General features: G+C 43.5%; 1 protein-coding gene across 1 annotated transcript in view; it reads right to left on the reverse strand.

The window, feature by feature from the left end:
* The window catches only part of LOC124776401 (pickpocket protein 28-like), a 117,342-nt gene extending 105,669 nt beyond the window's left edge, over window positions 1–11,673 (reverse strand). The window contains exon 1 of the mRNA XM_047251382.1: window positions 11,636–11,673. Coding sequence (XP_047107338.1) covers window positions 11,636–11,673 — 38 coding nt within the window. The remainder of the gene's footprint in view (window positions 1–11,635) is intronic.
* Between the last annotated feature and the right edge of the window lie 7,413 nt (window positions 11,674–19,086).

The following is a 19,086-nucleotide window of genomic DNA, read 5'->3' on the forward strand; positions in this document are numbered from 1 at the left end:
TACACCTCATTGAGCCTTCTAGCTGTGAGGATTTTCTATTAAAGGGTAGACACTGGTGGAGCTCTGGTAGCAATGCTGTCACGATATCTGTTGGCAGACGACGTTGAAACCATTACGAGTACATCTACTATCCTCCAGGTCGCATATGCTGTCATCAGATAAAAGTCGACATCTTTCCAGGTGTACTAATTTTTTCCTGCCGTGTAGATTACCTTCCCATTAAATCTTGTTAGTTAATCCCAAAAAAGTAAGAAACCAGCACAGTTTTTGCTGGACGAGTCTGGAAAATTAGTTAGAAAACGCACTCAAAATGTCGTAAACCACGAACTCAAATTTTCTCGCAAAATAGTGCCTTAGGTAATCGGTTAAATGCGCAGGTATGAACTGCCCCATCCTCACCTACCTTGGCCTCATCATTGGCCGTCATGTCACCTGGATCCCTTATCTTTGCTCTATAGAATTCAAATCCCACAACCACCTCTGATTCCTCAAACTCCTCTCTGGCCAGACATGGGGTTTGAACCCTTCTACCGTCCTCCACACCTACAAATCCTTAATCCGTTCCATCCTCTGTTATGCCAGTCCCGCCTGGATATCTGTCCCCCCCCCCCCCCCCCCCGCGGATTCAGTAAGTTCCTCCAGATCCTCAAGCGCCATGCACTCCACCTCGCCTTCCATATACGCCTCCTGTCCCCCATGCGGATCCTCCACGACCTGATGGCTTTCCCCCATCTGCTCCTATTCCTCGAACATATCTGCATAGTCTACAGCTCCCGCTGCCTTGATCCCCTCATCCCCTCGTTGTTCCTCTCCTCTCCAACCCCCGCCCTCTTCTGCACCTTCACTGTTGTCCCCTCCCTAACCTCCATCTCTACACCCTTCATCTCCTTTCCCATGATGGCTTCCATCAAATCCCCCTCCCAGATGATGCCCTCTTTTCTTCGATTTATCCCTCCTATCCACTCTGATCCTCACCTCCCCCTCGCTTCCTCTGTCCTTTTCCTGGGCTCCGTATCCCCTCTATTCCTCTCTCTGCCTCCCTTCTCTCCCCCACCCCCAAGTCCTTTTGCATTCCCCTCCTCTGCTTTTCCCCACTCCCTCTCGCGTCTGCCCAGCCTCTTATGAGTCCTCGTTCTCCGTCGGCTCCTCCCCCCCTCCTACCACTACTTTTTAACTCTCCTTCCCCTTTCTCTTTCCCATCATCTGTCCAGGTTCCCCCCATCTGTCCTCGGCTGTGGTGTGTCATCTTTGTGCCAACTTTTTAGTGCAGTGTTTTAAGTGAGTGTTCAGTGTTGTGCGTGTTTTCCAAAGTGTTGTGAACAGAAATCCTGCTGTCGCTGGGTGTGATTTTTATATCTCTTGCGAACAGAAACCAGACTGTCGCCGTGTTTTTTAATTGTCTGTCTATTAATTTACCTGTTTGCTTCCTGTGCATTTTATTAGCATCGCCAACCCTTTGTTTTATGTTTTAAGTTCCACAATTTTCCGCCATTTTACCATTTAAGTCACCGGCTGTATCGCCTGCTTTTATTATTTATTATCTTCATTTTTTTATAAAAATTCTGTAGGCTGAGGAGCGTCGTACTAAGCTGCTGCCAGCCCGCCCCCTTCAGGGGGGGGGGGGGGGGGGAATCGAATCTCAATAAAGGAAAAAAATACCAGATATGAACAATACAATCATTTTAGTAGCTTTTTCAACTGAGTAATCAACTCGCCTTATAGTGAGACTGTAGTATTACCTTTTTGTGAGTAGTTACTGGCTGTTTCTTGTAAGGCTTGGCTGCAAACAACGAGTGCGGCTGCGACATAAATTTTTCGGGATGTATGGATGACAGGCGATTCCTCCGCAGTAAATCCTGCCAAATAAATGTTATATCAGCAGGCACAAGGAAAATGCTCTCGTTTTAGCTTAAATGACATTAATACAGCGAACTAATTTGGCGAGAGGCAGTCGCAAATTTTGACCGATTGAAAGACAACAGGAATAGACTGTGTCTGGTTTTTTGAGCCTAAAAACTAGAGAACAAGCAGTAACTGCGTAAGAGGAACTTGCTTAAATTATGTACGTACTTTATCTGAAGAAAATATTTATCATCTTTGTAAAATTGGAGACAAAAGAAACCTTTTACGTTAAGGTCAAGCAAAGCTGTCGGAAAGGCAGAAGAATGCTGTAGGACGCAGACTCTTGGACTGTATTGAAGTACTAAGTAGTACATCTGGAGATTTACATGCCAGTGACAGCTGTGTAAATCTAGAAATTTTAAAAGCTTTGTGCGTGATTTGTCATTCCCCTTCTTCACCTACCATAAGCAAAGCCTTGATCAATCCGAAAATATATTGAACACCCCAGTCCTTTATTACGGACGGTCATTTTAGAAGAGAAATGCCATTATCTGCCTCTAGCACGCGAACTGGCTAAATCAGCCGGACCCAAAATTTAATATAGCCTCTGAACACGGTGTAACGTGGCATTTTTGACATATAAAAATAATTTCCACAGAACACTGATTGACAGAAAACATCCTATTACCGACTGTAGATCGAACTGCGAATCTTCGGCTCTCCAATTTTACACTCACCGTTTTTACATCACGTTTACTTGGTTGTAAATTTCGACTTATTCGTACAAAACTATAGCTTGTAACACTGACGAAGAATTCGCAAATCCTGACTAATTCAGATACAATCAATATGAGAACAATGTCTGACAATCCGTTTATATAAATGATCCATGCAACAGGTGAAAAGAAAATAAAACTTTCAGATATCAGAGAATCTGGTATAACGCAACTCAGACTGACGAAATGTTTCACGTCCAACACAATACTTTCTCAAGAGCACATGCTGCAGTACTTCAGGTTGTAGAATTTGTATTCCGGCTTGACTTACAATCAAACTTCGTCATATTCCTTCTATATGAAATAGGATTTTAATCTAATACCAAAATTCTTATAGTGATTTGTTCTTATTTTCATGGACAATGTCGATACAGGTTCACCGTAGAGCCATATAATAACATCCTTTGCTTTTGGAAGCAAACATATGAAACAGGAAGAAAACAGGAGTACCAGGCTATTTCAGTCTCTTCTTGAGAAGAATAGGAACGAGGAGCGCCGATTTCAGCGCAGTGCAAATCACGCTGTATAAAACTTTCAGCAGAGTTTGTCATTTAGCTCCACTACATACCTACAAAATATCTTGAGCGGAGCATCCTTTGTTAAATAAGCCACCAGATTTTTAAAATTTTTTATTACATTTCACTATTATTATTGGGGTCTCCATGAGGTACATCCAACTCATCCTTGATGTCAAGCCTGTTGGCGCAATGGTTGACAGATTATACTGGTATCCCAGAGGGGTGAGGTTCAAATCCTCATTCTGACTCAATGACTTAATTTTTTTGTGGTTTCCTTGTTTCATGTGAGATGGCCTTCCTTCTCCTTTTCATTATCCAGTCAGAGCTCAAGCACCGTCCATAAAGAAGGGAACATAGTCGAGATGTTTAACTGCCCCCTACATATCTCTCTGAGAATAACTTACCGGAGCTTCCAGCAAAGGTGGGGTAAACTGCCGTACCCTGTCGTAGGAACCGATGTGGCACGAAACCAAATAAGCTGCGGTATACATCAGAGGAACACTTTTTCAAATGTCTGCCCCCGGTAGCTGAGTGGTCAGCGCGACAGAATGTCAATCCTAAGAGCACAAGCTTGATTCCCGGCTGTGTCGGAGATTTTCTCCGCTCAGGGACTGGGTGCAGTGTCGTCCTAATCATGATCATTTCGTCCCCATCGACGCCAAAGTCGCCAAAATGGCGTCAAATCGAAAGACTTGCACCCGGCGAGCGGTCTACGCGATGGGAGGCCCTAGTCACACGACATTAACATTTACTATTCAAAACAGCTCAGAGTTAACAATTTATACTCCACTGCAAACTCCAGAACTTACAAGAAGTTTGCATCGATTATTTCTGTGCATTAAGGATAAGACATGGTCTCATGTCAATATGATAGGTAAATATAAGACTGCTACTCATTAGGCAATTATACGTACATTTAATACCGTCAAGATTCATCTACATATACATACATACTCCGCAATCCACCATACGGTGCGTGGCGGAGGGTACCTCGTACCACAACTGGCATCTTCTCTCCCTGTTCCACTCCCAAACAGAGAGAGGGAAAAATGAATGCCTACATGCCTCTGTACGAGCCCTAATCTCTCGTATCTTATCTTTGTGGTCTTTCCGCGAAATAAAAGTTGGCGGCAGTAAAATTGTACTGCAGTCAGCCTCAAATGCTGTTTCACTAAATTTTCTCAGTAGCGCTTCACGAAAAGAACGCCTCCTTTCCTCTAGAGACTCCCACCCGAGTTTCTGAAGCATTTCCGTAACACTCGCGAGATGATCAAACCTACCAGTAACAAATCTAGCAGCCTGCCAGTATTATTCATCAATGTATGATTCTCATAATGCGTCCTGAAAACTTATAGACGCGTTCTACTAGCTCCCAATAGGATACTGGGAGACAGAGGGAGAGAAGAAGCACTTCTGTGTGGAAGGGGCGGTAGTTTCAGTATTGCTTTTAGTCCGTTGCAAGCCTAAACAGGAAAACAGCAAAGTGAAGTACATTTTTCAGAAAACAAACATTGAGGCACTTTAATGACAGCAGCGACATTTACTGAGAATTAAACTGTTTGTGCAGCTGTGATAACATCTTTCACTGGAAATAAGGATTCCCACAATGCTTTCACACATAATGACCATATTGACAAAAATGCTAGGTTTTTGTTTTACTTATGATTATGGCCTCTCGATTGGTGTGTTCTTTACACATTTTCACTCTTATGTAGACCAATGAAACACTTATGCTGTGCGTCGTTATGCAGCTAAAGTTAGTACACTGTGGTATGAGTGCATCACTCATGTTCAAAGAAGAAAATTGTACCAACCGTTTCTCTAGCCCATGCTCCCGCCTTTTCGTGGGCATGAGTTAGCATTCTGCGGAAGAGCGTGGTAAGGTTATAAGCTCCCTTGGAGACACAGCTCCGCGACCGGCAAACGCGTGTCGACTGGCACGACGGGGGCCGTTAATCGAATGCAGAGAGCCGGCACGAACTTCGGCGAAATCTGTAAACGTAATTATAGCCAAATTACCCATTAACCCTTGTCACGCAACACGAAGCGACGGACGTCAGATACAACCGTAATATGGCGTTACCTTCGCCGCTTCCATTTGCTTCTCATAAATCATATACGACGATCAAATCAAGATTTTCTTTCTTTTGTAATTTTGGGGTACTGGGATGGCCTTCTACCTTCCGATAAGTGAAGCAGTTGACATGTAGTATTCCACAACGAACTTTTCACTAATAAGTGTTATGAAGAAATTTCGTCGTCGAAGGATGTAGCATGATGAAGTCGTGCTTTATGCCACTTTTCGTCAAGAGATTGTTATTTGGACAAGAAACAGAGATTCTTGTTGAAACACTTAACATACTGTGCGCGGGGTAGCCGTGCGGTGTAGGGCGTTTTGCCACTGTTCCCGCGGCTCCTCCCGTCGGAGGTTCGAGTCCTCCCTCGGGCATGGCTGTGTGTGTGTTGTCCTTAGCGTAAGTCAGTTTAAGTTAGATTAAGTAATGCGTAAGCTTAGGGACCGATGACCTCAGCAGTTTGGTCCCATAAGATCTTACCAAATAGATGAGAGCTTGCTGAAAAGCAATACTTTCGAATCTCTTGTACAAAAACTTTTAAATAAAATAAACATTATTAAAATTTTACATATTTATTCTACTTTAACTTCTCTCCCGATTTAAGTTAAATTATTGTGACTGAATACTATCTAATTATTTGAATGGAAACTTTCCCAATATTTTAAAACATATTTCTCCCACACTCCCAGGTATAAATTTATTTACTATTTTGAATTCTCAAGTCTATAAAACAAGATGATAGACAGTTACAGTTCATAAACATACTCTGTCTGCCTCTCGATGTCGAAGTCACTACATGGAATAAAATTTCTGTGGCTCTGCAGAATTCCGGCGATCGTCGACCCTGAAAATTCTTAAAATAAGCAGACGGACAACAATCGTACGCTGTGGGGAAGCCGTCTTGGGTGCTATGAAGTACTCCCTTTGCAGCATGGGAATCAGTGACCAAGCTGTGCATTAAATTCGATAAAAATTCAGAAATTAATGTCTCAAAATAGAGCATAAGCGACCGTGGTGCAGGCTCTACTGATTTCCCAAGATATAAAATTCCCTATACACCGAATAATGTTCCAACCACAGACAAGGGAGAAGTTAAAAACAACGAAAGAATTAAAGTACCTTTTCCAGTCATGAGTCTACCCCGATAGCTGAATGGTCAGCGCGGCGGTCCGCCACACCAAGGGGCCCGGGTTCAATTTCCGACTGGGTCGGAGATTTTCTCAGCTCAGGGACTGGGTGTTGTGGTGCACTCATCTCATCATCACCAGTGGAAGGCAACGGGAAACCACCATTGGAATCACTTCCCTAGACGCTCATGCGGAGGACCTCTCTGACGAAGCTTCCCCCATGACAAGACCTGCCGTAAGGCAGAATACAAAGTTAAAAGTTCCAGTCAAGAAATTATATCTCTCCATAAATGATCTTCATAGCTACATTTCAAGATACATCGTCCTCTTGTATGAAACAGAATGTTATCGTAATTAATCAAATTACATTCCGTTTTCAACAATGCCGTTAATTGCAGTTCTGATGTTATCCTACTCTCCGCAATTGCTAAATCCGAAATAAGTAAGCCCATACATAGTATACGTAATGTTCCACATTCTATCGACAGAGTTTTTATACCACGAGTCAGACATAATCTTTCTCTATTGCAGTCGTAATGAGTCTTTGTTCCGAACAGATCATTTGCGCGGTCACGCATAAGCATTTGAGCTGAAAGAGAAAAAGGTGACAGAAAAAGTGCGATAGCACACATCATGCCTACATATTTGCAGCGCTCTGCATTAGAGGGCTCCGACTTGTAGAGTGTAACAAGGCACTATGTAACGTAACTATGTCGTTGCGCGAGGAACAGTGTTCTGTAATAGAACTTCAAAATTCGCAGAGTTCGCCCACACATGGAGCGCCCTCTCCTTCAGTGTGACAATGACGGACCACGCACAAACACTGCCACATCTGCAAAATTCCAACACTTTGATATCACTATCAACTATCATCCCCAACACAATCCGATTTTCATCTGTTTAGAAAACTTAAAAAACGCCTTCGAGGACTTAATTTTGATATTGACGAAGTGGTGCAACCAGACGCGAGGTTGTGGTTCCATCAACAAAACCACAGACTCTACAGTGATGGTATCAACAAACTGTTCTCTAGTTTGGAGAAATGTGTTCATTGTCGAGAAATAAGTATGTAGGCTTGTAGAATAAAGACTTAAAGCGTTAATAGCGTCTGTTTTATTTTAAAAGCCAACGTCCTTGCAGCAATAGTAACACCGGTTCCCATCCGATCACCGACGTTAAGCACTGTTGAACTTCTAGTTGGATGGGTGACCGTACCGGTCTGCCACGTGCTCTTGGCAGTCACGGTGCACCCAGCCCTTGTGAAGCCAATTGAAGAGTTACTTGACTGAAAAGTAGCGGCTCCGGTGACGAAAGCTGACAATGGTTGAGAGAGTAGTGTGCTGACACACCGCCCCTCCATGTCCGTATCCACTGACGCCTATAGGTTGATAATGACACGACGGTCGGTCGGTCGCGATGGACATTACGAGGCCTGTTCGCACGGAATTTCTTATTTCAAAGGTTGTGAGACTTTTCACATAAAGGAGTCGAACGTATTACTTTTCACCATGCCCTCGTACATAAACACAGAACATATACAGGGTGGTCCATTGATAGTGACCGTGCCAAATATCTCACGAAATAAGCATCAAACGAAAAAACTGCAAAGAACGAAACCCGTCTAGCTTGAAGGGGGAAACATGATGGCGCTATGGTTGGCCCGCTAGATGGCGCTGCCATAGGTCAAACGGATATCAACTGCGTTTCTTTAAATAGGTACCCCCATTTTTAATACATATTCGTGTAGCACGTAAAGAAATATGAATGTTTTAGTTGGACCACTTTTTTCGGTTTGCGATGGGTGGCGATGTAATAGTCACAAACGTATAAGGAAGTGTTCAGGCACATGTGTAACATCAACCACGATCTGCAACAAATCATGATGCCCAAGTAGGTGTTTTAGCTGCTGTCGCGGCTAATCCGCACATCAGAAGCAGACAAATGGCGCGAGAATCGGGAATCTCAAAAACGTCGGTGTTGAGAATGCTACATCAACATCGATTGCATCCGTACCATATTTCTACGCACCAGAAATTGCATGGCGACGACTCTGAACATCGTGTAGAGTTCTACCTTTGGGCACAAGAGAAATTACGGAACGATGACAGATTTTTTGCACGCGTTCTATTCAGCGACGAAGCGTCATTCACCAACAGCGGTAACGTAAACCAGCATAATATGCACTATTGGGCAACGGAAAATCCACGATGGCTTCGACAAGTGGAACATCAGCGGCCTTCGCGGGTTAATGTATGGTGGGGCATTATGGGAGGAAGGATAATTGGCCCCCATTTTATCGATGGCAATCTAAATGGTGCTATGTATTCTGATTTCCTACGTAATGTTCTACCGGTGTTACTACAAGATGTTTCACAGCATGACAGAATGGCGATGTACTTCCAACATGATGAATGTCCGGCCCATAGCTCGCGTGCTGTTGAAGCGGTATTGAATAGCATATTTCATGTCAGGTGGATTGGTCGTCGAAGCACCATACCATGGCCCGCACGTTCACCGGATCTGACGTCCCCGGATCTCTTTCTGTGGGGATAGTTGAAGGATATTTGCTATCGTCATCCACCGACGACGCCTGACAACATGCGTCAGCGCATTGTCAATGCATGTGCGAACATTATGGAAGGCTAACTACTCGCTGTTGAGAGGAATGTCGTTACACGTATTGCCAAATGTATTGAGGTTGACGGACATAATTTTGAGCATTTATTGCATTAATGTGGTATTTACAGGTAATCACGCAGTCACAGCATGCGTTCTCAGAAATGATAAGTTCACAAAGGTCCATGTATCACATTGGAACAACCGAAATAAAATGTTCAAACGTACCTACATTCTGTATTTTAATTTAGAAAACCTACCTGTTACCAACTGTTCCTCTAAAATTGTGAGCCATATGATTGTGACTATGACAGCGCCATCTATCACAAAGCGTAAAAAGTGGTCCAGCTAAAACATTCATATTTCTTTACGTACTACCCGAATATGTAATAAAAATGGGGTTTCCTATTTTAAAAAACGCAGTTGATATTCGTTTGACCTATGGCAGTGCCATCTAGCGGGCCAACCATAGCGCCATCTGGTTTCCCCCTTCAATCTAGACAAGTTTCGTTCTTTGTAGTTTCTTCGTTTGGCGCTTATTTCGTGAGATATTTGGCCCGGTCACGATCAATGGACCACCCTGTATGCTTTAGGAGGACAGAGCAGGTTGTCGACTGTACCTTGATGATGCAGCCATCCCGGCATTTGCCTGACCTCAGTTACGAAAGCAACGGAAAACTTAAACCAGGATGGCCTGAAAGAGAAAGCTCGATACGATGTTTTTTGATATAAATACAATTGTGCTCTTCGTCGCTGCACACATCAAGCAAGAAACCCGCTCATGACACCGGAACCACTATACTACTGATATATCCTTTACAGTATCACCAGCCTGTACCAGACCGTTCGGAAAACCGACTCTTCTTGTCCTCCCCTCAATAGCGCAACCCACACGTTCTCGACAAGACTTAAGCCCGAGGAACGGACAGGCTAGTCCATTTGCCAAATATCCTCTTGTTCCAAGAGCTCCTCCACATGTGCTGTTCGCTGCGGTCACACATTAGAAGTCATAAAAATTAAGTAAAATTCGAGTGCACACTTGAAAAGACGCACATCGGAAAGGCGTAAAGTGTCACAATGTTGACCAGACAGAGTACTGTGTTCAAAGATTTGGAGGTCCGTGGTTCCTCACATAACACTTGGACCACCAAGACAATCGTGTTCGACGATGCTGAACGCACCCTCATATGACGAGGGGCGCGAACACGAAATTCACCTAGCAACGTTGTCGAACATGATAGTTTTGGTCGTGCAGCTGTTATGGTGTGGGGAGGCAAATTTTGCATAGATGTACTGACTTCATTCCATTATCTTTACATCAGTGATCTGTAACGCATACAACCGTGCTCTTCAAAGACTATAAATCATCTTCAAGATAGTCCACCTTATTTATTTTGATAAAGAATACAAATTCAGAGTCAATTTCTGTAGAGTTTTGGTACTTCAGTGGTACATGCTGTCATCTGTAAACACAATGAAGAAATGTCTAAACTTCAGGGGATACTGTGTAGGGAGGGGAGCCTGTTATCATCGTTTCATGGTTTATCCTAAAACAGGCCCAGTTATCCTATATATAACAGGTATTTGATCATGTGTGGCTTCACATCCACGCGCTATGCTCTCACTAATTATCTCCACCAACCTCTATTTCCCAGTACTGTTAAGATGCAGAAGCTGCCTAGTGTAACCTCACTTCCCGGTTGTCTCCAGCGGCATCAGTGCAATGTGTGTTCGGCCAGCAGTTACCAGCGTCCTCTCCACCTCCGTTTTGACTCTCCGTACAGCACTGCCGAAAGGAGGCCGATCACACCGCGGGCTCAGCTCAGCCATGTTCATATTGGTGCCACGAGATCGGGACGCTGTCTTACTCAGGTCACCACATATGTTGTATGCCCCATCTCTTTCCACTCTGTTGCCTGCCACACCGTCTACCATTACCTGATCATGTTTAGTGGAATTCTTACACAAAGGCCCTAAACTTTCACTCACGTACTTCAATCCGCCACCCGACTTGAAAAATGCTAGTGAACTGATATTCCTCCCCTAACTTCTCCTGTAACTGAAGACTTACACCTCTGCCATGACTGCTACCTAGCACCAGTTCTCTCTTCTTCCTAACATTTGCATTTTTCTTTCTATCCTTCCTACTCCCATATTCAAGTACTGTAGAGGTAAACTGCTGCCATCTGCTTTTATCCTATCTAATTTAATTTTACATCACTACAGTAATAAAAATGTCTGCAATATAGTGGATCCATTGAATTGAATTGTTTCCTACCGCAGTAAATTTCCTTTTATTTTTTGTTTTTTCATGTTTTTATTCAGGTTGCAAGAACAGCCGCACTTTGATGTAAAGCAGCAAGTAAATAATCATTTAAAGTTTTATATTTCCAAAAGTAGGGTTACAATCTTTTATTTCAGGTTTTGCAGGAGTTTTATTTCTTGTATCACCTTTTTTTAGAAGATTGTTTTCAGAGATTAATATTTTGTCCCTTATTGACCCTATTTGTAATGTAGCATAATTCAGACCATTAAGATATTTCTTGCGGCAACTTTCTTACCAATATTCATATTCTGTTAGTTTTATAGCAGTTTATTTCACCATATATTTAGTTCATACTGTCCTCTCAGTTTATGCCATTGAACATCATGATTTTCCACTGAATTACCTTACCACTTACCAGCCTCCTCTTCCCATCCCATCCCACGACAGGTCCATTGTGCAAGCAGTCAGAATAATGGCTTAATTTATCGAAATTTAAAGGTACCGGCGATAAAATAAATAAATAAACCCAGTAACTCTAAATTATTTTATTCTAAGGTCTACATCTTATTTACTTACTTATCAGTGTTACGAGTAATGAGTTGATGCCCCATTGCTTTAGCCTGTTGAGCAGGAACAAATGACTGCATACTACCACACTCAATGATATTTTCTCTCATCTTAATCTCACAAACTCTAACAGAGATATAGAATGGAGACGATTGAATTGGTGCACAGTCTCTCCCGAATGCCCTCTGTATAATTTTACCAGAAACAGTTTCATGACAACTACATCGCCTTTCTTCCAGGGATCCCTGTCTCAGATCCCTGAGCACCTGTGCTAGTGTTACATATGGGTTGAACTGGCTTTTCGCAATGCAAAGAGTTCATTGGAATTATTTCCTAGGAAAATAAGGAAACAAGTCTGACGTTTAATGTCCCGCCTAAGAGACGCCATTAACGATGAAATGCAAGCATAGGTTTTAGAACAATAGAGCAAGAAATGATACCCGGCCGTACCGAAGAATTCCTCCTGTTACTCGAATAACTTCACTTAGGACAACTGCAGACAATCCAGATCAGAACGGTCCGAAGGGCATTAGGCAGTGACGAGTTGTGTGATAAAGTACAAAAATGGCCTAGAAATTCGCCTATAGCTGTTCTCATTTCTGGTATATTATGCTATAGAGTTGTCCTGAAATGGTGACATTTAGTAATTTAATAAATTTTATATATTGTAGCGGCAACACAGTTTAGGATAGGGAAAGTTAATTTTGTGCAATATTCTGAGCACAAGTTACAGCCAGGTGAATGCTGGATTGCTGTGAGTTATGCATACCAAAAGTTGCGAAGTAGAGTAGAGGCCACAGGACCATCAAATTGCTGAAAGAGTATACATAGCGGTTTTGTATGTCGCAAATCACATGCAGGAGGGGCCCACTGGCGAACCAAGCATATTATGAGTACGTGACGCAAAACGGCGCATATGGCAAAATAGAGGTGCACAGCCGCATATAAATAGGTGCAGGTTTCTAACGATATTCATTCAAATGTGGCAGCTCCCCTGGACGGCGGGGCATTTCACACCACCAGCTACACGCAGCAGCACACGGGGCGTCAGGGTTCCAGTCCACAGCGGGTCACTAGTTCGACACTCTGAAGCCGACGCGGAGTCCGTAGCCACCCAGCTGCGGGCCACTCACGGCTCATTACTGTGGACATTCATCCTGGCTTCCAACACACGCCGGAGGCATCCCGAGGCGAGGGCTGCAGATTCGGACTCCGGATCATGAGCGCTTGTGGTCGCCGTGGTCTCAGCCATGCTGGCGAGAAGCACACAGCTCGCTGCTTGGCAGGAATGCAGACCGCTGAGTCAACTGCTGGCATCCTGATGACGCCACAAATCCGCTGCTGTACAAGGCCGACACACAGCAGTGTGTGCACAGGTCACTGAGGCAGCCATTCTGTGCCAAGCCTTTACGCAGACAGCGAAGTGGTGTCCTCAGCATTGTGGAACCCAGTGATGCTGATAGAGAGGAACGGGGACAGTGTAGTTGGAAACACTAAATCACTTGGAAAGCTCAGACGTGTCTTAATACGGTGCCTACTACCTCTTCCCACTACATTTGGTGTTGCTGTTACATTCAGTGGCAGAAGTTGCAACTACATTTGGTCTCAGAATAGCGAACATCGTCTGTCCAGTATGATGTTCGAGCCCACCATCTGTATTGCATTCACAAGATGTGGTGAACTTTGACCAGTTTTCTTTTCAGTGTTGGACGTTTTCTTGCCTTTGAGTGTTTTTGAGTATGGTTCATGGCAGACAATTTAGATGTTTTGATAGGCATATTTTTTTTCGTCAGAATGAGTGTTAGTGTATTTGGGGCAGTTAGATTAATTACTTTTTGTAGCATTTAATTACTTTTTTATTGGTTTGAGTATGATGTTACCAAGTATGATGATACTGAGGTGGAGGGAGTTGGGTTATGCTTGTGCTTAAATGTTTTTTTTTTTTTCGCGACTAACAGGGAATGAAAGGAACACAGTGACAGAGTCAGGGATGCAAGGTGTGTCGGAACCAGAAGTAGTGCGGATTTTGTTGGAAAAAATAGCACAATTTACAGCAGACAATAAGCAGTTGAGAAATGAATTAACATCTAGAAGTGAGCGGGAATCCGCATCTGATCAGTCCTTGTTGCCTAGGGTGCAGGAGATTGATCCAGCTGCCGCGAGTTTGATTATTCCGTTTTCTGGCAAGGCATCTGAGGATGTGCGTTCGATTGTGGAGGACTCGGAGACTTCGGCTGTAATGAATGGTTTGTCTGATGAGCAGTTGTTACATATAGCTAAGATTAGATTAACGTCTGAAGCGAAAACATATGTAAGGTGTTTTGAGGCCTTAAGGAAGGCAGGACAGTTTAAGCAGTTAAAGGAAGGGCTTTTACAAAGGTACAAAAAACAGAAAGCGCTCGGTACTTTAGAGAGAGGTTAAGTACGATGTCAAAGAGACAGGGGGAGACGATGGAGAAATTTGCAGACAGGATAAAGGAAATTAATGAGTATACTTACGAGTTGGGTCAGAGCGATGAAGCGAATAGTGTTCTGTTGCAGGAGGCAGAGCAAAGGGCACTTGATGTATTTTTGAGAGGGTTACCGACGCATATGGCACGGAAAGTGCGTGAAGGGACTCCAAAAGATTTGTATTCGGCCATTCAGCTGGCAGTTCAATGTGCGGAAAGAGATGTGGCAACAAGGGTACTCGAGAGCAAACAGTGATTACAGCGGGTGTGAAATGCTTTGAAGTGTGGTCGTACTGGACATGTGCAGAGGCAATGTACCCAGACACCGAAGAATAAAGGAAGGGGTGGAAATTGGCAGCGGCGAGGATGAAGAAGTGGAGACAGGAGAGGTGGACAAGCATTAAATGACAGAGGGGGCCAAGACCCACCTAAGGGAGCTCCCGTTTAATTTCAGTGCTACGAATACGCATGCAGATGTGGAATGTTCAGTGTTAGGATCCATAGGAACTAAAAAGCTTAAGATTTTGTTGGACACAGGTGCGTAAGTGTCAGTGGCTACTAGAAATATAATGGGACGAAGTAAGCTAGACCCACCACGTTATGGGCTGCGTGGAGTGGGGGATAAGGAGGTCACGCCATTGGGGTTGGTGACAGTTGACTTTTGAGTAGACAAAGCCTGATTTAATGCATGCATGGAGGTAGTACCATGGGAAACTGAGGGCTACAACATGATCCTAGGAGTAGATTTCTTGCATCAACATCATGCCAAAATTGATCATGCACAACGAACTGTGGAACATGGTGGAATGTTATTTCAATTAGGGGAAACTGTTGCCAATGCAGAGCTGTTGCGAAGGGCGTTCAACGTAATGAACAAACCAATTGAACCGCGTACATTAGGATTAAGGCTTAATTCGCATGACTGTGTGTATAGTCGCTCTGGATAAGTGTGGAGTCAAATCTACGTGTAAGTACAGTATGTGTTATTGAACCATTGGAGGATAATGAAGTTTTGGGTCCATTCGGTTGTTTTGTGAAACGTAGTGTTGTACGCGTACAGGAGGGGAACGACGGGAGAGTAGTTGCCGTGAACGTGGATAATTTTAGCGTTATAGACGCGGATTTGAGGAAAGGAGTTTCAGTAGCAAATTTTGATGTGCCAGTTGACGAAGACTAGTGTTCGAGAGGTAGGCGAAGTGATCAACCACTAACTGCCGATAGAGCTGCATTGCGTGACAAAATTAAGCATTTGAAAGGAGGAGAAAAAGAGAAAATGGAAGACTTATTGTGGGAATTTAAGGATTTGTTTTTTCCACAAGGGTCGTTACCAGCAACTCCATTAGTTCAACATAGGATACCAACAGGGAATGAAGCATCTGTTTACCGTAAACCATACAGAATGCTGAGGTATTTGCAGTCAATTGTGGAAGATTTCATTGATCAGCAGCTTGCGGACGGTATTATAGACATTAATAATAGTTGCTGGGGAGCAGACATTGTCGTTGTGTCTAAAAAATCTATGGATGAAACTGAGAAATACAGGTTCTGTTGTGACTACCGATACCACAGTAATAAGACAGTAACGGACGCATACCCCATTCCAAACATATCGGAGACTTTGGATCACTTAGGTCAGGGCCAGTACTTTTCTACGATGGATTTGACAAGTGGTTATCATCAGTTAGAGGTGGATCCAGAGGGTTGCCCAAAAACTGCTTTCTCTACTCCTGGAGGCCATTTTCAGCACATTAGAACTCCATTCGGTTTGAAAAACGCTCCGGCAACGTTTCAGAGGTTGCTAGACAGTGTCTTGAGGGGTATGAAACACGGCAGGGTCTGGTCCTTTTGGATGATATTACAGTGTAGTATTTTCAAGTAATATGGAGCAACATAGACAGCGGTTAAGGGAAGTCTTTATCAGGTTAAGAGCATCTCATTTGACGTTGAGCATGGAGAAGTATCATTTTGTATTAGAAGAAGTAAAGTATTTGGGTTATATTATCAGTAAGGATGGAGTGCGAACAGATCCAAGGTTGGTACAGGCTGTAAGGGATTTTCTGGAACCGAAAACAGTTGAGGAAGTGCAGTCGTTCATCGAAATTTGCAATTTATATCGGAAGTCGGTGAAGGGTTTTGCAGATTTAGCACAGCCGTTGACACGATTTTTACGAAAGGGTGTGAAATTTGAGTGGACAGAAGAGAGTCAGAAAGCGTTTAACAAACTGAAAGAAGTGTTAACATCAAGTCCGGTTCTTGCGTTTCCAGATTTTGAAAAGGAGTTTATTCTAGCAGGCGATGCATCGAATCAAGCATTAGGGTGTGTTCTTACTCAGGAAATTGATGGGAAAGAACGTCCTGTAGCCTATGCGTCTAGACAGTTGAATGCAGCAGAGAAGAACTACTCAACAACAGAGAGGGAGATGCTTAGCGTAATCTATGGAATCACTTATTTTAAATGTTACTTATATGGGAGAAGATTTCGGGTAGTGACAGATCATGCTGCATTGAAGTGGTTGTTGGGGTTGAAGGATCCGTCCACCAGACTCACTAGATGGGCTCTGAAGCTTAGTGAATTCGACTACGAGGTGGTGCATAATCCTGGGAAGAAGCACTGTAATGCGGATGCACTAAGTAGCAAGGCGGCAAAAGTAGAAGCCGTAGGTTATGACCTAGCAGTATGGTAAGAATTAAAGGACGCGGACAACGATTGTAAATTGTATCGGACACAGTGTTGTGTTGGCAGAAGAGCCAACACCGTGTTACTTGTGGGGGCCGAAATGCACGCGTTTTAGCTCACGCAGACTGGCGTGAGGAGGGAAGGACTCTACTGACGTGAGGTCTGGAACATGACAAGGAATTAGAATTCAGAAAGCGGACGTAATTAGTTTGATACTTAACTTTAATCCATTAATGATGAATGTCGCTATTGACGGTACATGATTCACAATATTGTCTGTTCAGAATTCATTCTAATTACTGAATATGGCGCCTTGCTAGGTCGTAGCAAATGACGTAGCTGGAGGCTTGCTAAACTATCGCCTCGGCAAATGAGAGCGTAAGTAGACAGTGAACCATCGCTGGCAAAGTCGGCTATACAACTGGAACGAGTTCTAGGGAGTCTCTCTAGACTAGACCTGCCGTGTGGCGGCGCTCGGTCTGCAATCACTGATAGTGGCGACACGCGGGTCCGACGTATACTAACGGACCGCGGCCGATTTAAAGGCTACCACCTAGCAAGTGTGGTGTCTGACGGTGACACCACACACAGCCACAATTTAATATGTACGACGGTCTTCTGTGAGGGAAATGAGGTTAGGGCCAATGGTAGTGGTGTTAGCGAAGTTGAGCGATGAGCTATTAAAGGAAGCACATGGTCACTTGTTATCTTGCCATGGAGGGTGTAGAGCAATGAATAGGAGAGTGGTGGAGAGGTATTGGTGGAGAGGTAGGAAAGTAGATGTGGATCAGTATATCAAGAATTGTATACCACGAGTTCAGGGAGCAGATTTGAGTTGGAAACAGATGCAGCTACAACGATTGCCAGAAGCGACATGTCCATTCTCTATGCTGGGGATCGATGTCTTAGGACCTTTCAGGTGAACACAATTGGGGAACGGATTCGTTCTGACAATAATAGACCGTTTTTCGAGGTATGTGGTGGTGGTGGCTATGCCAAATCAACAGGCAATGGTCGCGCAAGCATTAGTGAACAACTGGATTTTGAATTTTGGTGTACCAGAGACAATAATTACTGACCAAGGGACCAACTTCATGTCGGCTTTAATGAAGGAACTGTGTAAATTGTTGTGCGTGCATGGGTCGCTGAGACAGCCATTCCGTGGGGCAAGCCATTTCGCAGGCAGCGAAGTCGTGTCCTCAGCACTGTGGGACCCAGTAACGCAGATCGAAAGGATTGGTAGCACTGTAGTTGGAAACAATCAATCACTTGGAAAGCTCGGACAAGTCTTGATACGGTGCCTACTACCTCTTCCCACTGCAAATTCTACAGCTATTCTTGTGATTTATAAACTTATAGTGTATGCCATACGATAAATAAATAATAAATAATCAACGTAGAGACCACAGAAAAGCGTTAAAACGGTTAGGGAAAAAGCAGAAATGTTCAAATTTTCTTCTGAACGCCTTTGTTGGCTAAACCTCAGCCTTTTAGAAACCCTGGAAATAAACAAACATCTGACCCACACTCTTGATTGAATGTTAAATGACCAGCCACAGCTCAAAGATTCCCTTCTTCTAAACTTCACTTAAAACACTCACAGTTTTCCAGTGCTTCCCACACAGTCTATTCTTTCTATTTCCTAATTTTCTGTTTTTAATTATTTTTATTGTATTGTGATTGCCTATGTACTCCATGTATTCTATCTACGTGATTACTCTGCTATTCACAATAAAGAGCCCGGAAGAGGGTTCAATAAACCACCTTCAAGCTGTCTCTCTATATTTCCACTCTCGAACGGCACGCGTGAAAAACGAGCACTTAAATTTTTCAGTGCGAGCTCTGATTTATCTTATCGTGATGATCATTTCTCCCTATGTAGGTGGGTGGCAACAGAATGTTTTCGCAATCAGAGGAGAAAACTCGTCATCGAAATTTCATGAGAAGATCCCGTCGCAACGAAAAACGCCTTTGTTGTAATGATTGCTACTCCAATTTACGTATCATGTCTGTTATACTATCTCCCCTATTCCGCGATAATACAAAACGATCTGCCCTGTTTGTACCTTTTAGATGTCATCCGTCGGTTCCATCTGAGGCTGATCCCACATCGCACAGCAATACTACAGAATAGGGCGGACAAGCGTAGTGTAAGCAGTCTCTTTAGTAGAC

This window comes from Schistocerca piceifrons, chromosome 1 (assembly GCF_021461385.2).
Source record: "Schistocerca piceifrons isolate TAMUIC-IGC-003096 chromosome 1, iqSchPice1.1, whole genome shotgun sequence".
Lineage (NCBI taxonomy): Eukaryota > Metazoa > Arthropoda > Insecta > Orthoptera > Acrididae > Schistocerca > Schistocerca piceifrons.